Source organism: Filicampus tigris, chromosome 8 (assembly GCF_054856515.1).
Source record: "Filicampus tigris isolate MCC_2025a chromosome 8, RoL_Ftig_1.0, whole genome shotgun sequence".
Lineage (NCBI taxonomy): Eukaryota > Metazoa > Chordata > Actinopteri > Syngnathiformes > Syngnathidae > Filicampus > Filicampus tigris.
In genome coordinates this window covers 6,399,969-6,418,070 of record NC_141224.1, presented here as the reverse complement: position 1 = coordinate 6,418,070, position 18,102 = coordinate 6,399,969, and the positions used below count along the sequence as shown (strand labels likewise).

The following is an 18,102-nucleotide window of genomic DNA, read 5'->3' as shown; positions in this document are numbered from 1 at the left end:
GCCTTTTCTTGCCTCCCGACGCACTCGCCACGCGGCCTCACTCGTCATCTTCCTCTTCTTCTCAATACCGATCGGAGAAATGCACTGAGAGATATCGTCATATCGTCGCTGTCCTGTGAAAAACACTTGTGGACTTTTTTTTTTTTCTTCAATTTTCTTAATTTTACGTGAATGGTGTTCCCGCGTTACAGACGTGGCATTAACATGAAAATGAAAACTTTTTCCAAAATTGGACATAAGTGCTTTTTCACAGGACAGCGACGATATGGAACACTACAAGAAGAGCTAAAGCACTTAGTAAGTCACTGAATTAACAACATTTAAGACCTTTTGATTGTATCTTTATTTATCACGAACAATCAAAATAATATAAAACAATAAAAGTAACCAAAGAGGAAAAGGGACAGAAAGAACCAAATGCTTATATTGTCCTGCCCCCTCCTTACAATCCAAATTATTGCCTAAAGGCAACTTGTGTTTGTATATGTAAATATATCCTTTTTTTTTTATAGATAGATAAATAGGTAGGTGAAAATTGAGAGGTATAAAAATGGGTAGTATAACATTTCATATTTATTTCATAAATATGTGTAGATAATAAACAGTGTATTTACAAACGTTAACTTTAGGAAGAGTTCAGCAGTAACACTGTCTAATGTAACAACAACAACAACATACGTTAAATATTTTTCTGTTGCTCATTACGCCGAAGAAAAAAAAATCAGGCACTAAATAGCGGTCGTCTCTTGTGCGACTTCTCCACCACGAGCCTGCTTTCAACTTTCACTTTCACTCTAGACGCGCTTGTATTGCGCATGCGCCGACACGAGCGAGACTGGAACCGTCGAAAGTGCCGAAGTGATTCCTCTCCTTTCACAGGTTATTCGTTTTTGCTATACATTGCCACAATATCGTGTCGTGTGACTTAAAAATAATTACTTTAAAATATAATGGATGGATGGATACTCTAGTGTGTTTATGTCCGTCTGAACACAACGTATTTTGTTCAAATCAAAAGTGAAAGTATGTGCTAAATGAACACATTTCCTGTTGTGCTCTTATTTACCCAAAAAAAGAGATGCAGTGATGGTGACAGGAATAATTTTGTGTGGACTCTTCACGACCTACGTGTGTGGTAAGATATTGTTTAGTCCAGTGTTTTTCAAACTTTTTGGAGTCAAGGCACATTTCTCTCATTGAAAAAATCCCGCGGCACTCCACCAACAGAAATTGTGAAAAGAAGCTTATTTTAACAATATAAGTGTAATATTGTTTATATAAGCATTTTTAACACTGAAGAATGACGTTGTATTATAACTTCTTGAATAGGAATTAAATAAACACAAAGAAAAAAGTATTTTATAATGTTTCATATTGATACTTACTCAGTGTGAAACAATGGGCCTCGTCACTAATTCGCTTGTCTCTAAACAAAGACAATTAGCTACCTGCTGCTGCTGCTGCTGCTCCCTGCTGGAGGGATTTCATCAAAATAAGACATTTGCAAACTGCTTTTACTTTACTTTTATTTTTTGAAACTGATAACTGGTTCAGTCGTTCTGAACCAGTTATCAGTTTCAAAAAATGGTGGTGAGTATATCAATATTAATTTTTTATTCCCAAAACAATACCAAATAAACAACAATAACTCATTGATAAACAATCCAAATAAACAACAATAACTGGTTGATAAACAATCCAATAATGTTCATCTTGTCTTCTTATTTATAAAGTGATTTTCAAGTTTCTTTTGTTGCGACAACGACAATGATCTACCTGAAGGGAAAACTCTCTTAAGAGAGCTTTCTCTTCAGGTAGTGTCATTGTCGCAACAAAAGAAACTTGAAAATCACTGGTTGATAAACAGTAATCTGGAAAAAATGGTTTTGCAATACACTTTAATCCAAATGTTTTTGTTAGCCGATTATTCGATTAAACGATGGAATAATCAATAGAGTAAACCATTCTAAAAATATTTGCTAGTGACAGCCCGGGTTCCTTTTCTGTTATCTGTTCAAAACGTCGTTGTGTAGCGTCCGGGGTTGCGGATGTGGTTCTATCCTGCGATTTCATGAAAGACTCAGAGGGACTGGACGCGAGCTCCGCCTTCACCAGAAGTCCGGCCACGCTCATCTTGAGAGAAGTCTTCGTTGGTTTCCATGAATCCCTTGACGCGATCACTCCATTTGTCCCACCGCCCAACCCGGATCCACATACCATCATGTTCGAGACCAAAGGTTTTTCCGTCCCCCGCCGCAAATTTTCCCTCTTTCCCACCAAATAAATGCAACTATGACTGTCCCTCCTCCGCGTGTTGCAGTATCATCGTTCAAGATTCCCAATGTGGACGTTCTGCTCCACGCGGACTGCAACGAGCAGGAAGTGATGTGCGAAATAAGCCGGTACGCTCCCCGCGGCTTGAAGGAAAGTTCGGGATCGGACCATTTCCTGGTGTCCATTGATGTGAAAGACGGGGCTTTTGGCGCTTTGTTGATCCTGCACGCAGTGCCGCTGGCCGATGACCAATTGAGCCTGATGCACAAGGAACTGGGCCTGCCTCTGAGTCATACTGGAACGCTGCTGACTGAAGGTACGTACAATGCAGTGTGTGTGTGTGTGTGTGTGTGTGTGTGTGTATGACTGACTGTGGAAAGACAGAAATTTCAAGTGTGGTCGCAATTGTTGTGACAGTAAGATTTTTTTATAGTCATCGAGAAATTATTTCAAATTGACATTGCAGTAAATTGATGATGCTTGAGTTCCCCGCTTTGGTCTATAACATCCGTCCGAAAATCTTGATTGTTTTCCAAAGTAAAATCAGATGTTTTGGTCACCAAGTGGCCACTTTGCAGCACAGACGTGCTTCTGCTATATGTGCGGCTTGCACACAGCATTTACCCGTAAAGTGAAATCGACCCAAACATATTTTTTTTTCAAGAATATGTTCCCAGCAGGCCCACTAGTTGAAACACGGCATTCTGATAAATAGTGCGTTTGTGCAATATGTGTTAAGCAGCAAAATCCACCCACCCGTTTTTTAGCCATCTCAGGAGGCGGCCATTTTGTCATTTCTGTCGATTGAAAATGACATCACAACTACTCACAACGACTAATCATGGCTGACCTCTTCTCTGAATCTGAGCCGTGATTGTCGTTGTGAGCAGTTGTGATGTCACTTTCAGTCGACCGAAGACAAAATGGCTAAAAACGAGTGGATTAACTCTTATTCCGCAATATTTTTTAGAATGCCTTGTTTCAACTAGTGGGCTTGCATAGAACATATTCTTGAAAAAATATGTTTGGGTCGATTTTCCCTTTAAAATGAATAAAAGCGAATTGAAGTACGCTGTGACCACTCCCGCAGCGGCGCAGAGTCTCGCAGATCCGCTGGCCCACACTCATCTATGGAATTAAACAACATCGGGTCTAACCTGCCTCTGCGCAGAGTTAAGTCACATATCGTGCAGTATTGACGTCAATCTTGAAAATAGAGTCCAATAACTATTCACTGAGCACAACTTGTTTTAAAAGAGACACACTCCACGCTGAGCTGCAAGTTGAGTTTTAAAGCTCTGTCCGCTGTCTTCTGTCTCCTCAGTGTCATTTCTGGTCTTTTCCACTGTCAAGTCTCCATCTGCACCCCTGAGAGGCACTGGCCTCCTCAATTGCGGCTTCAAGCATCAGGGCATGTCACCCGAAGAGGAAGTGCACATCGAGTGGCGCCAACAATACCGGGGACGAGGGCAGAACATCATCAAGATGGCGACGAGGTTGAACGATCTGGAAGGAGGCGCCACGGGTAAATTCAGAATCCGCCCCCCGTTGACTGCTTAAGAAGAAGTGAGGGCGCAATGTGGAGAACGGTGCTATTTCCTGTTTCCAGTACATCACTGGAGCAAGGACTCCAGCATGGATGCTGCCCGGGTTGTGAGCGAGGGGGACGCCTCTATGACCCTGAACAACTTAAAGACTACAGATGAGGGGACCTATATCTGCTCCATCAATATCGGCTTTTTCCATGGCCAGCAAGTGATCAACCTCCAGGTTGTTCGTAAGTTTCACTCAAATCACCTCGCTCCCATGACCTATATATATACATATATATATGCGTATATATATATATATATGCGTATATATATATATATATGCGTATATATATATATATATATATATATATATATATATATATATATATATATATGCGTATATATATATATAGAGAGAGAGAGGCATGTACAGTATATGCAAATACATTCCTCTGTTTTGCTCTTCTTTGCAGAAGCACCACGTGTTTCACTCTCGGAGGAGAAGCTTGTTTTAAAGGGAAATACAGCGCAGACCATTAGCTGCCATTGCAGTAAATACTACCCTCTGGATGCTAAGGTGGGTCACTGCAGGGGGGCTACCTTTAGAAAATACTGTGGTACCCTGACTCCCCAGTTGAAGTCATTCCGTGACCAAGCTCAATTTACTTCTATATTATTAAATCAGTTTTTCCCATTGAAGTGCCATCAATCCATTCCCACCCCCCGCCGCCCCCCCCCCAAAAAAAAAAACACCACAACTGTATTATTACGTTTTTTTTGTTTGTTTTCGTAACAACGAAGCTTGGCTTGTCTAAATACAGACCAGAAGAGAATGCATAGAAACAATAACAACAACATGCTACGTTGTGCCTCAGGTGGAGTGGCTGTCACAATCACCAACGGACGAAGAGCCCGCCATTTTCCCCAATCAGGGTTCGCTGTCCAGCCACCGGAAGCAACGCGACGGCACGTACTCGCTCTCGTCCAACCTTGTCGTGCCCCCCGGCATAACCCCGGGAACCCGAATCACCTGCAGGGTGTCCCACATGGCCCTGGACGCTCCTGTTTCTGTCAGTGTGCTGGTCGAACATCAGGAAGCAGGTACCAACCAACTCAAAGTCATAAAATGAGCATGCTGAACAGAGTAAGGCCTCGTGATGATGAGAAGAACGCTGTTTGTCATCCTACAGATGACTACTGGTGGGTGTTGTCATTCCTGGGCATCACTGTGGTGTTCTTCTACCAACTCATCAAATAGAAACTCGGATTTATTTATTATGTGGTATGGAGTAAAGTGAGTTGTTTGCTGTATTTTTGATAAAAGTAAGACATTTTGTTCACTGTATTCTGTATTTTTCATTCTCGCAACACTAATTAATTTCTGAACAGTTAGGTCAACATGAGACTTAATCAATGCTTATAGCTCCAACCCGGATTGTAATGTTACAACATAAATTTGTTTTGAACCCCCACCAAAAAAAAAAAATGCTTATATATATATATATATATATATATATATATATATATATATATATATATATATATATATATATATATATATATATATATATATATATATATATGTATATATATATATATATATATATATATACATATATATATATATATATATATATATATATATATATATGTATATATATATACATATATATATATATATATATATATATATATATATATGTATATATATATATATATGTATATGTGTGTGTGTGTGTGTGTGTACGGAGCCAGATCGTGGCTAATGGGTGGGCCTGAATATTTTTCTCACTCAGCACAATCCTCCTCTCCCGACACATTGTATATTCAAATAAAATGCCAAACTGAGTTATGAAGTTCAGATCTTCCTGAGATAACCACAACTATGCCATTCTTAATATTCAATCAAATCAAAAAAACAATGAGACACAAATTCAAAACAATTGAATAATAATTTACTAAAAAATTTAAAGTATACATTTTTTCATATATATATATATATATATATATATATATATATATATATATATATATATATATATATATATATATATATATATATATATACACTGATATGTGTATATACTGTATCTGCCTTTGGTTTGACCAAACTGACGGGCAACCACTTAATAGACCTGAAATAAAAAACTTCAAAAGATAAAACACAGTTCTGAAAACAGTTTTGTTAATTTCTTTTATTGGCATCAGCAAAATTGACAAGCATGCATTTATTCTTGCAAACATTTTCACCTCTCGCTGTATTGTCCATTTAAATCACAAAACACGTGTTCACTGCCAAATAATACCGTTTCGCAATATAATTGGATGGGTTTTTTTTTTGGGGGGTTAGCTAATGCTACGCAGAAATGCATGTCGTTGTCGTTTTTAATGTGATCAACTCACACGTTAGTCTCAGAAGAAAATATGAGCATCTTAACTCTATCGTAACAACCCCTCCCGCACAAAAATATCCTGAAAGATCGATCCAAACGTGACAGATGCTTGTTAGAATGGTCTATACTACATGATGTTAACAGTTCAAAGTAGTCGCGGTTTGGCACTGGTGAGTAGCTAGCGGATCGGGATGACGTTAAGAGCCCGCCGATGAGAACAGTTAGAGAAAGAAAGAGTGAGTGGCGTTATTAGGACAAAAAACTACGATGACCACGTTTGCCATGCAAATAGGAAATGAAGCTCACCTTAGCTGACTTTGCATTCGTGTTTACAGTAAGTGACAGGGCACCAGCTAAATCGGGGGGTGGGCCAGCTTTTGTGTCCACATTCGATTTGGATTATGCTAAATCTTATTGATAATTCATTGGAATATAATTCATTTACGAATGATTCAATACAAGAAGTTAAATGTGCACTAATACTCAAACGTTTTGGGGTCACTCAGTGCTTTTTCTTTAAGAAAAAACAACTTTTTTTCGGTTTTCTGTTTTAGCCACATGTCAGCAAGGTTTTTGAAACTGAAAACTACTTAGTGGGTACTGATTAATGCGACGTTTTCAACGCACTTCTGAAATAACGAATTTGCTCGGATGTTATTTGGGGGAAAATACTCTCCTCTTCGATGCTGTTCCCGCTAGCATGACTCCACGAACGCTATGCGCTACAATACTGACCTTTGAACTAGATTTTGAAAAAAAAAAATCGTATTTCCAAATTTACAGCAACGCAAGTGTAACTTAAAAAAAACAGCAGAGATTTTTTTTTAAACGCAGCTAAGTGTAAAGTGGTGGTAGTTTTTTTTTTTTTTTTTTTTTTTAAATAGGAACACAAAAATGTAACTTTGACCTCGTTCATTAGGATCGTCACTCTTCTTCTATTCAAAACAATCACATTGATGGCTTTTATTGTACTTTGCATTGCAATCGTGTCGATTGTCTCTCAGTGGCTGCTTCTCACATAACGCGTGATAACTGTTACTGTCCCAAATTAAGGGTTTCCCAATAATGTATTCAATTTCTTTGACATGCAACTTAATGTCCATGTACTATTATGCACTTTGTCCCCAATACTAGGGCAACTAAGCACATGAGTGGAACAAATAAGTTGGACTAGTAGAACAACTGTGTCTTACCACTCATGTTGTACTAGTGCATCGGCCTTGAGCTGGATATAAAGGAAATGGAATAAATGCTAAAACGGCTTTCCATATGCACCACTAACTCCACGCAAATGTTCTTCTTTCTCCTTTGCTTTTCCTTCTTCCTGCTGCGCTTCCTTCAATAATACATGAGCCACGATGAACCCAAGCGGAGTTTAAGCTGAAAACAGGCGCGAGGAAGAGGATGAGCAAGGCAAGGAAAAAAAAAAAAACAGCAGAGACAAGTGTAAGCTGCCGTGATGTGTGAGGACAGGACGGTGAAAAGGGGAGGATTGCTTTTTTTTTTTTTGTAGTACTCTCTTGTCTGTCATCCATCACATCAACATTCTCAAGTCCATATTCATCTTTCGTGACGGGCGAAGCTCAGTAGAAGAAGTACACTGCCAACGACGCAGAGAGAGAGGAGAGAGAAATGAAGTCATTAGTCTAATGGTCCCCCGCGATATATCACAAACCTTCAAACAATAAACAACCATAAATGGAAACATGAAACTCATTCTTTTAATACGCTTGTCAGCCGTAACCTTAGGCACGTACACCTCGAGTTACCGCAGACTACCGTTGCGAAATTACCGGAAATTTCGAAGTTGGAAACTTTTCCTTTGGAATTAGCAGGGAATAATGTGGCTATAATCAGCAATAAAACAGGAATTTACCAGATTTAGGTGTCGACTCTTTATTGCAAACTTAAATTGCAAGTTACTTAGTTAAAATGACCATTTTTACCACGGCTACGTGCTGTTAGCTAACCAGCTAGCTAGCTATGCCTCAGATTTTATGTTTTATTTGGGGTTTTTTTACTAAATAGTTTTTGTCAAGTGCAAGATAAACTGAGGTAACTAAGTATTGTGTAATGTAGTAAAATAAATTCAAATTCCCAAACAACTGTTTGACCTTCTTTCTTCTGTGCGACCGACATAAATAAAATACATTTGAAAAGAACCCAGAAAGCTATGTATGATATTAACTGACAAGGACATGTTCGCGATAATTATACCTAGCTTTAGTTTGTTTTCTTAACATGAAATGTAGTTTCAGTTAGTTATGTTTCTTTTTTTCAAAAGCACTCTCATTTTTATTTAATTTCGTTTTTTCAGTTTTACTTTTAGCTATTTCATTAGTTTCCGTTAATGATAGTAACCTTGGCCTATGTGCCATAAATGCATTTTACCGCATGCCACAATTTACAGAACAGCTCCATGTAATTATTCGAAATTCCCAAGCGAGGCGGTAACACCGCGGACGGGTCCACCGGCCGCCAGGAGCTGAAGGAGCTCGTTAGCTTGCGAGCTAGCTGTTGACTAGTGCCTCTTGTTGCTCCACGGAACGTCCTGCGACGAGCCGGTGGGACATATTCCAGCCAGTAGAGGCAATAAGCGTTACATTTTCACAGCTCAAATGTGCAAGCGTATGAGTGATGTGTGGTTTTTGATTGACAGTTCAGTTGAGCAGGGTGTGCTTTCACGCATTCAGAGAACTCATCCAAGGCGTTTGAGAGCCGACAAAAAGACTATTATTGATCTTAAATGCTTATTTTATATTGTGGTGTTTTTTTTTTTCTAATCATTCAAATTTAGCAGGGCTACATAAGGATGGAGGAGACCCTCATGTGTACTCACAGAATATTATTCCCACCACGATGACGCCAATGATGCCCATCATGATCATCATCTGAAAGGAGAAAAAGACATCAACAGTGACGGTTGGCCTGCTCGAGGGGTCCGCGCTCGTGTGCCCACCTTGCAGTTCTTCCACCAGTACTTGTTCTTGAGCTTGGCCGCGCAGCTTTCAAACTGCGACGCCCCGGCTTGGAGGGCGTCCGCTCGGTCATCCAGTTCAGAGAGCTTCTGGTCCCTTTCCAGAACCTTGTCCACGTTCACCCTCATGATGTCCACCACCTGGCAGTCCAGGACAGGAAAGCATTTGGTGAGTGTTTTGAAAACACAGGAGTCCGTTTTTGTGTGTGTGTGTGTTTACGGGTGTGTACCTCCTCCACTTGGGCCTGTGTCTGCTGTAGCCTGCGGTTGCTGGAGGTGTTGGGAGGTGCTGGGGGCGCGCCTCCCGGGGCTCCGTCTGCACCGGGGGCTCCCGGAGCGCCAGGGGCTGCGGCATCTGGGGCGGACCTGAGTGGGATCAGATTTGTAAATCAACTTGTGGAAGAGAAGATGAAATAACTGAGATGAGGACATAAGGGGACGGTATCCCTCAGGTGTTCAACTCAATTTTATGTGTCCCTCTAAAGCAAATACATGCAAGAACGATTTGTGTTTCTCGCGAAAATGTGTCCCAAAACTGCAAAGTATGTTCACTTCTAATAACGTTGAAATATTGTAAATATATTATAAATATAGAGCTTTGGCTAACAAATCCGTTTAGCGTAATGCTAACAATGCAAAACGCCACAGACAGGCTAGCAAAAAGCGTGTAGGCAAACAGTATAAAAATACACACAGGCATGCATTCTTTATCCTCTGCAAAGAACCACAACTATTACTAATTAAATTAAAGAATATGGCAAAAACATAATTGTTTACATTTGATTTGATTATGTAATTACTCAATGTTTTTATGAAGTGTAATATCATAGAGTGCTACTTTCCTTACTAAAATCCACATTACACATTTCTTTTTTTTGGGGGGGGGGGGCGATGGGGGCCGGCTGTAACAGATTAATTGTACACTGAAACTTCAGGGTCCTCTAGTGAAATTAGGATGAAAGTAACAAACTGGCCATTTCATTAGTCAACACCCGCACACTTCATGACATCAAAAGAAGAAAATTATGCATCTGCAAATATATTAATGTTAAACTTGGGCCGTCTTACACGTACACACGTACAATAATAATGACAACATTAGGTACAAGACAATGCAAGAGTGGTGTCAGCCTTTAAATATTCAGTACAATATTCCCCCTTGAGGAACAAACCCAGCCCAAAATAACGAATATCTGTTAGTAATTGATGTTCCCCCCCTGCGCCCCCCCCCCCCCCCGAAAAGGTTTACAATTGTCTGTAGATGCCCCTAAGATGCTGCAGAATGAAAAGGGGAGATGGAGCAGCGTGGAGAAACATGACACGAGAAACAACTTGATATATTTTATAATTGAGGGGGCAAGCAAGACAGTAAGAAGTGGAGCGGAGTAGAGAGGCATATTGAAAATATGTTAAATATATTTGGGAGGGATTTATTTGGGGGGGGGGGGGGGGCACAACATTTGTTTGAAGAGGCCAAGCCCCCTCTTGCCCCTGCCTAGACCTGCCCCTGGTGCTTGGGCCTGTTTCCAACATTTTGGTTATTTTGAAAGTATTTGTTCTTCCCTGATGGTACCATGTAAGCAATGCGCTCAGTTTTTCGGTACAGCCGTCCAGTCGCGTGTCTTCATAAAAACTATCCAACCATCCATTTTCTATTGTACTTATGCTGTCTCCTAAAGACAAACGGCCATTCACACCAATGGACTATTTAGTCTTCAATGAACCTATTCCTAAAATCCATGTTTTATAGATAGATAGATAGATAGATGGATAGATGGATGGATGGATTGATAGATTAGATAGAACCGGGAACAAACAAAATACAAAGAGCAGCAGGGAGTAATTAAATGAAAAACAAAACAGAAGATTAATACGTGTTAGATTGCAGGTGTACCTAATGTTGTGGCCGGTATAGGTTAGTCCACTTTGTTAAGCAGCATATTTAATGGTACAAGGATGCTCAAAGTGACTCCAGCAAAATCACAATGCACCATTTAGTGTTCAGTATCGGCTTTCCGATTCAAAACACAAAGTCATCCACAAATAATCCTAACAATAAATCAATGCAAATCCGCATAAACACTCACATGTTCTATGCAGCTGTTGGTGCTGACTCAGCAGAGGAGGTAGGAGGAGGTACAGTGAGGTTCCGAAGTCTTAACGATGAAGCGAAACAGCAACAAAACCAAAGAAGAATCACAAGGGGGAAAAAACCACAACAACAACTAGAAGACGTGGAAAGAAGTTTGTCAAAAAAAACATCAGAGTGCCGCAGTGCAGCAACCCCCCCCCCAAAAAAACAGCCGAGTCAGCAAATAGAAGTGAGTGATGCTGAGTAGTTCTCCTCAGCATCCAGCTCCACCCCCAAAATAAGAAGCAAAACCCGCCTAGCTGACTCGATGAACGAATTTGCACTCCGGAAGCTGGCGAAGATAGCGTGGAATGTTTCCGTCCTTCTTGTGCGCCTGCGTGGAAGACGAAGCGTGATGCGCGGGGCTGCTGCTGCAGTAATGCGTCGAGTTCCTCTCCCACCTTTCCCCACTTGGAGTCAGAGCCACAGTGCGGTACTACCCCCCCCCTCCCCGCCCCTCCTCCACCTGCACACTTTGCAGTACTGCAGCCCCACTTCGGTGAGGGGGTGGAAGTGGACGTCGCTGCAGTGCGTGGAAGCCCACGGAGTGTTGACTCAACTCTTTTTCCTCTGATGGACTTCCACGTCCATGTAAATGTGTTTGCATTCGTTGGACGTACTGTACAGGGGTCCTCCTCACATTTCGAGGTTAGATCAACTCTTAACTCCCATTGATATGAAATGAAACATCAATACGTGGCAAAAAAAAAAAAAAGTTTTGTAATGTATAAATAAGGAAATAGCACTTTATATTATACTCTATAAAAACATAAAGGGAATGGAGTTTGTGCGTCATGGTTAATTCATGGCACCTCCTGTTGGGAGCAATTTTGCCACCAGGGGGCAGTATAATACTGTCATGCAAACAAGAGAAGACTTGCACAATTACTCTAACTGCAGTATTAGTCATTCGCTTCATAGAAGATAAAGAATATTTGCCCGGGGAAAGAGCAACGATCTGCGAGGAAAAACGTGAAGGATCTCTGGTGTATGACACCACTCCCTCCGTTCAATCCATTTCTAAAAACTGTTTTGAGCGGTACAAAATTTTTTTTTTATATATAACCTAAGTTTAAAGTATCTTTGATTTGTGAAAATCATAGCGGTGTTGTGATTGTGATGTTGCTTATGTATGTGAATGAAAAGAAACTGAAAAGTCATGATAAACACCGTAGCATTAAAAGGGTTGGAAAATTTCTATTTGTTAACGTTTCTATTTATTTTTTCCCCACTTGGTAAGTGGCGGCCAAGTTTGCTTGGCTTGTAACAGAAAAAAGAAACATCTACCAAACATCGAACTTGTAAAATGGGGCAAAGGTAACACTGCACCTGTATGATATCTGTTTTTTTTTTTTTTTTTTAAATCAGTCAGGATTATGCTCAAATATATTTTCCCCAACTACAGTATTTTAAAATTCCCAACTTCAAAGACAGCCTTCAACTGAGTAAATTCCTTGTTTATTCCCATTCATCCCCCTTGGAAAATTTCCAACTTATCAGAATTTTCCAACCCTCAGCAGGTGTACATTGTGTGTCAAATTGCCAAGCAAAAGTAACACAGACACACGTCATATGTATACAACTTACAAAAAAAAAAAAAAACCTAAATACACAACTTGGTCGGACGCCATTGTGACGTGTTAGCGATGTTTGCCGGTGCGGTTGAAGCGTCTGTAGAGGAAGCGGATCCTCTTATCCAAGTTGTGTTTTTCCAAAGTCATCATTCGGTCTCCCACCATCTTCTTCTTCCTGATGAGACGCTGCAGCTCGTTGCCCTTGAAGGCCTTCAGCCAGCAGGGGGCGAGAATCAAGTCTTTGGGGTGAGCTTTAAAATCTCCTGCAGACGCGCACAAAATCACCCAGGGGACGGTACAACTGTAGTAGACTTAGTATCAAAACAAGTTCATCTAAATACCTACTTACCTAAAATTCCTATGTTGTCATATACTCCAAACATGCTCCTTTTCTCATTCCACCTGTCCACCACTTTGGGCTTGGGGATCGCATGCATCCTGATGTGGCGACATGTACCTGCACATGTCACATGAGAACTCTGAAGCCTGAATTTAGACCGTACGGTTCAAGTGAAACAACTCAGCTATAATTGGCAGCATTATCAAAAACAAAAAACATAAGGAATCTTAACTTTTGGGATGCCAGCCATCTTCAAAAAAAAAAAAAAAAAGACAACCTTGAGTCCCAGCCAATTTAGAGCATCCTGACTGATCTTTCAAGGCTCACAGAATATTGTATTGTTTTGTGACTATATGCAAACACAGAAACTAGGTAATGAAAGATTACAGTATTTTCTTTCATCACAAACAACATTTTTGAACCCAAAACGCAGAAAGCAAGCTTTTTGTAAAAATGTAAATTTTATACACAACAGTGACTCGAATGTCAGGACCGTCGAACCGAAGACACGCTGTGCTGTTCTTACCAGTGGAGATGGTTCGAGCTGAGTCGAGCAAACCCCCCGCCGTCCGACAGAAGGAGGCTCCTACCCGAAGCAACCCGCAAACAGCAAACATGTCTCCTGAAATACAACCAAAAATCATCTATTGAGAACTAGAGGATAGCACGTCCAGTACGTGCTTGTCTTGCCCCAATCTTACATTGACCCTCCATTTAGCTTGAGCTAGCACACAACACAAACTTTTGAAGAAACGGCGTGTCACACTGGATGAAGCATTTACCTCTTTTCAGTTGCACTCCAGTTGAATATGCTGTTTCTAAGACTATTATAACGATAAGAAGTAACGGTTGACACTTGAAAAGCTATGTTCTTGACTTTTGCACAGTAAGACCAAGCGTAATTTGCTGCAGCGGTAGCGGTCGAGGCAGGCTTGACGTCACTTCCGCTTATGTCACGACCGCTGCCTCTCCTGCCTCATGTAAAACTCAATCGAGGCAGCTTCCTTTGCATTTCCTCCTTCTGCCGGGAGATGTCACAACGCCATTCGACCTGCTGCCGCTAACTTTTCTCATTCCACTGCATCGAACGTTTTTATGAACGGCTTCCGTTTGTTAGAATTTGTATAGTGATTTTTGTTAGTGCTCAATAAACACAATTGGCTCAGTGGTAGAATAGTCGTTTCCAAATCCTAAGATTGTGGGTTCGATGCCCTTGCGACCGTGTCGAAGTGTCCTAGAGCAAGGTACTGAACATACATAATACAGACAATAAAAACAATACAACAAAATTGTATTTATATAGCGCATTTCGCAACTGTTACAGCTGTAACAAAGCACTTTATACTACAACAACTTTATAGCCATAATACAACAAGTTAAATTAATAAAGTAACACAAAACATTATATACAATAGACACCGGAAAACAGACGAAAATTTGTCAGTCTCAGGTCGGATCAAAAGCCAGAGAATAGAAAATGTGTCTTCAAACGGGTTTTAAAAATTGGACAGTGGGGGGGGCTTGCCTAACATCCAATGGAAGGTTATTCCAAAGGGAAGGACCGGACATGGTCGTTTTTTTCCCCAAAACGCCTTACATGGTCGTTTAAAATGAAAAAAAAAGCCTTTTTTTGTGAAATGTATAGTAAGGCGTATTTGGGGGAAAAAACGACCATGTATTACAAAGGCGTTTTTTGTAAAACAAAAACAAACAAACAACCACATATAATAAGGTGTTTAAAAAAAAAGCATCCATGTATAGTAAGGCGTTTTGGGGGGAAAAAACACGTTTTTTTCTTTTTTTCTTCTAGAAAAAACGACCATGTATAGTAAGGCGTTTTTTTTTGGCAAAGAAAAAAAAACGACTTTGAGATGTCGACAATCTGTAATCATAATTATATCAAACAATATTAAATGTAAAAGTATGAGATGAACAAGAAGTTCAGCTGAAAGCCTTGTTCATAAGGCAGGAATCAAACCCTAGTCATCCATCATTCATCTGTTCCAACCTCTCAACTATGGTCATCAAGTTGTTATAATAGAAACAAAGTGTTAGCATCATGTTGAATACTAACGAATGCATAATTCAAAGGCATTGTTTGATAGGAAATAAGACGACCATGTGTAGTTTGTGTTTGTAGGTTGTTGTAGTTTTTGTGTTTATGAAAAAAACGACCATGGTTTTTTTTTTTAAAGAAAGCGACCATGTACAATAAAGCGTTTTTGGTGAAAAAAAAACCGACCATGTATAGTAAGGCATTTTTTGTGAAAAAAAACGACCATGTATAGTAGGGTATTTTTTGTGAAAAAAACAAAACAACCAGTTTGATAGGAAATGAGACGACCATGTGTAGTTTGTGTTTGTAGTTTGTTGTAGTATTTATGAAAAAAAAACGACCATGGCGTTTTTTTAGGGAAAAAAACAACCATGTATAGTCGGCGTTTTTTCTGGAAAAAAAACATGTATAGTAAGGCGTTTCTTTGTGAAAAAAAACGACCATGTATAGTAAGACGTTTTTTGTGAAAACAAACGCCGACCATGTATAGTAAGGCGTTTTTTGTGAAAAAACGACCATGTATATATAGTAAGGCGTTTTTTGGGGGAAAAAAACTACCATGGCGTTTTTTTTTAAAAAGCGACCATGTATAGTAAGGTGTTTTTTTGTAAAAAAAAAAAAAAAAAAAAAAAAAAAAAGCAACCATTTATAGTAAGGCGTTTTTTGTGAAAAAAAAAAACGACCATGTATAGTAAGGCATTTTGGGAAAACAAAAAAAACGACCATGTAAAGTAAGGCGTTTTTTTGTGAAAAAACAAAAATCATACCACAGTACAATATATAATTTCAAAACTTTTAACTGAAATAATGTGGTTGCACACTTTTTATAACTGGCAATGTGGCTGTGTTCCGAATTGAAACTCATGTATGAGAGTCAGCACACATATGCCACCATTTTTGCATGTTGTGTGCCGCATGTTGTTAAGGGCTAACCAGCATCGGCACGACTTTTATGCTCAGAGGTGGGCCTTTTACAACAAAAAAAAATCGCAGTCTGTTTATCGCCTACCGCCTACAGCCGGGATACACTTCCACCATCCGCTTTTTTGTCAGGTGGTAAAAAAATAAGCCCGGTCCGCCTATGATTTTAAATGGGCTTCCGTTAGCATTTCCGACTACCTACTTCGACAAACTACCACCCACGCCATGGGTGGATGGACATTCCAGGGTTCTACTTGGATAGCCTCCAGGTCACCCACGAGCCTAATGAGGACAAGCGCTATAGACAAAAATGCACGGATAGAAAATTAGTAAATACATATTCCCTAATTTGAATCCCATTAATTCAATAAGATTGATGGATTGTACTGACACTGACATTTTGCAAGTGGCTTGAAAATTGACGATGACAAGATTTGCACACACGCACGAAACCTCCAATTTTATTCTGGTAAGCGCTGGAATATTTTGTCATCTTCAAATAAACAAGCTCAGCATCATTTGAATTTGTCTCTGTTTCAGTCTGATGAGTGTCAATGTTTGTGTGGAAATTAGACAACCTGAAACTATTAAGTACAAGTTTCCAAAGACTATATATAGAAGTAGGTCGTCTGAAATTTAGCCAGACAATATGATCTGGAAAAAAAACAACAACCTTATTTCCACTGGGGAAAATGTTTAATCTGCAAATAAATGCAAAAACGAGTATCATCTGGGGGGAAAAAAATATCAAAAAATGAAACGAAAAGTAATGTAAAAAGTGCTAACTTGACCACATACAACAGCGACGTCTTCTTTTGCCAGGAACTGTCATGAGTGGAACATTTTCTATCGTCAACAAGTTTGACAAGCAGGAGGTGTGACACACCTCATTCGCATATCGCTCTTGTGCAATTTCTTCAAATTCAAAGCCCAGCGGTTTCCACGTGAGGGTCTTTTTCCTCTCCCACGGTCGCGTGCAGTGCTAGAGGAGACCCCCGTGAGATGAATGACACACGACTCACTGTAGCCACAACATTAGGGACACCTGCACTTTTACATGAGGAGAGCTGTGTCAAAAATGGGACGTTTGCAATTTGGCAACCAACACATAAACGAGCAATAAACCCGCAAGCCCGTCTGACGGTGTTTTATTAAAGCATTATTAACATTTTGAGATTGCGTGGGTGTGTGAGTGTACAACTTGAGTACATTACTGTGTGTGACATTCAGTCGATGAGATGATGAATCATTTTTATGTTTCTGCCTGTAAGCACATCACAAGGCGCTCGTGTGTTGTTTAGGAACCTCGTGCAGGGCTTTACTGGTGATGATGTCAAAGGCCGTCGAAGCCGCCAGTGACGGAGGACACGTGAAGGTGAAGCGCTTCGCTTTGGTTTTGTGACACTGAGGTGTGAACAACAAGTCGTTTTTTTAATGTACAGTACAATCTAGTGACAAAAAAAAAAACCTGAAAAAAAGAATGCACGCAATTCATTTTTAATGTACAGTACAATCTCGTAACAAAAAAAAAAACCTGAAAAAAATGCACGCAATCAATTTGTATTTTTCCGAAACACAAAAGCAGAAATTTAATCCAATTTAATCAATTAATTAATCAAATTAATAGTTTGTGTTCGTAGTTTGTTGTAGTATTTGGGTAGTATTACACAATTAATCAAATTGATTAATTAACTAATTAATCGAATTAATTAATCTATTTAATTAATATATTACTTTTAACTTTAAAATGGTCAGTTTGACCTGCAACTTAACATTTTTGACAACTTAACATATTTGTATATGAGAGAGAGAGAGAGAGAGAGAGAGAGAGAGAGAGAGAGAGAGAGAGAGAGAGAGAGAATCCGTGGGAGGAAGTGGATCTCCCACTATGTGTGTCTTACAGT

At 39.7% G+C, this 18,102-nt stretch overlaps 3 protein-coding genes across 3 annotated transcripts; 1 reads left to right on the top strand and 2 right to left on the bottom strand.

The window, feature by feature from the left end:
- Positions 1-76: 76 nt before the first annotated feature.
- Positions 77-5,151, top strand: tapbpl (TAP binding protein like). Its single transcript, XM_086037607.1, has 9 exons — positions 77-879; positions 1,077-1,135; positions 2,034-2,237; positions 2,321-2,590; positions 3,599-3,799; positions 3,884-4,051; positions 4,280-4,383; positions 4,682-4,907; positions 4,997-5,151. The coding sequence occupies exons 2-9, from the start codon at positions 1,087-1,089 to the stop codon at positions 5,062-5,064; spliced, it is 1,290 nt and encodes a 429-aa protein (XP_085893733.1). The 5' UTR covers positions 77-879; positions 1,077-1,086; the 3' UTR covers positions 5,065-5,151.
- An 835-nt stretch (positions 5,152-5,986) lies between these two features.
- On the bottom strand, positions 5,987-11,713 carry LOC147143243 (vesicle-associated membrane protein 3-like). Its single transcript, XM_086037610.1, has 5 exons — positions 11,264-11,713; positions 9,407-9,542; positions 9,159-9,317; positions 9,039-9,090; positions 5,987-7,799 (listed from the first exon to the last, which is right to left on the bottom strand). Coding segments are annotated over exons 1-5 (366 nt in total). The 5' UTR covers positions 11,266-11,713; the 3' UTR covers positions 5,987-7,782.
- Positions 11,714-12,749: 1,036 nt separating this feature from the next.
- Positions 12,750-14,217, bottom strand: mrpl51 (mitochondrial ribosomal protein L51). The gene is made up of 4 exons (XM_086037609.1): positions 14,004-14,217; positions 13,748-13,843; positions 13,231-13,338; positions 12,750-13,144 (listed from the first exon to the last, which is right to left on the bottom strand). Exons 2-4 carry the CDS (start codon positions 13,836-13,838, stop codon positions 12,948-12,950), a joined length of 396 nt encoding a protein of 131 aa, XP_085893735.1. The 5' UTR covers positions 13,839-13,843; positions 14,004-14,217; the 3' UTR covers positions 12,750-12,947.
- Between the last annotated feature and the right edge of the window lie 3,885 nt (positions 14,218-18,102).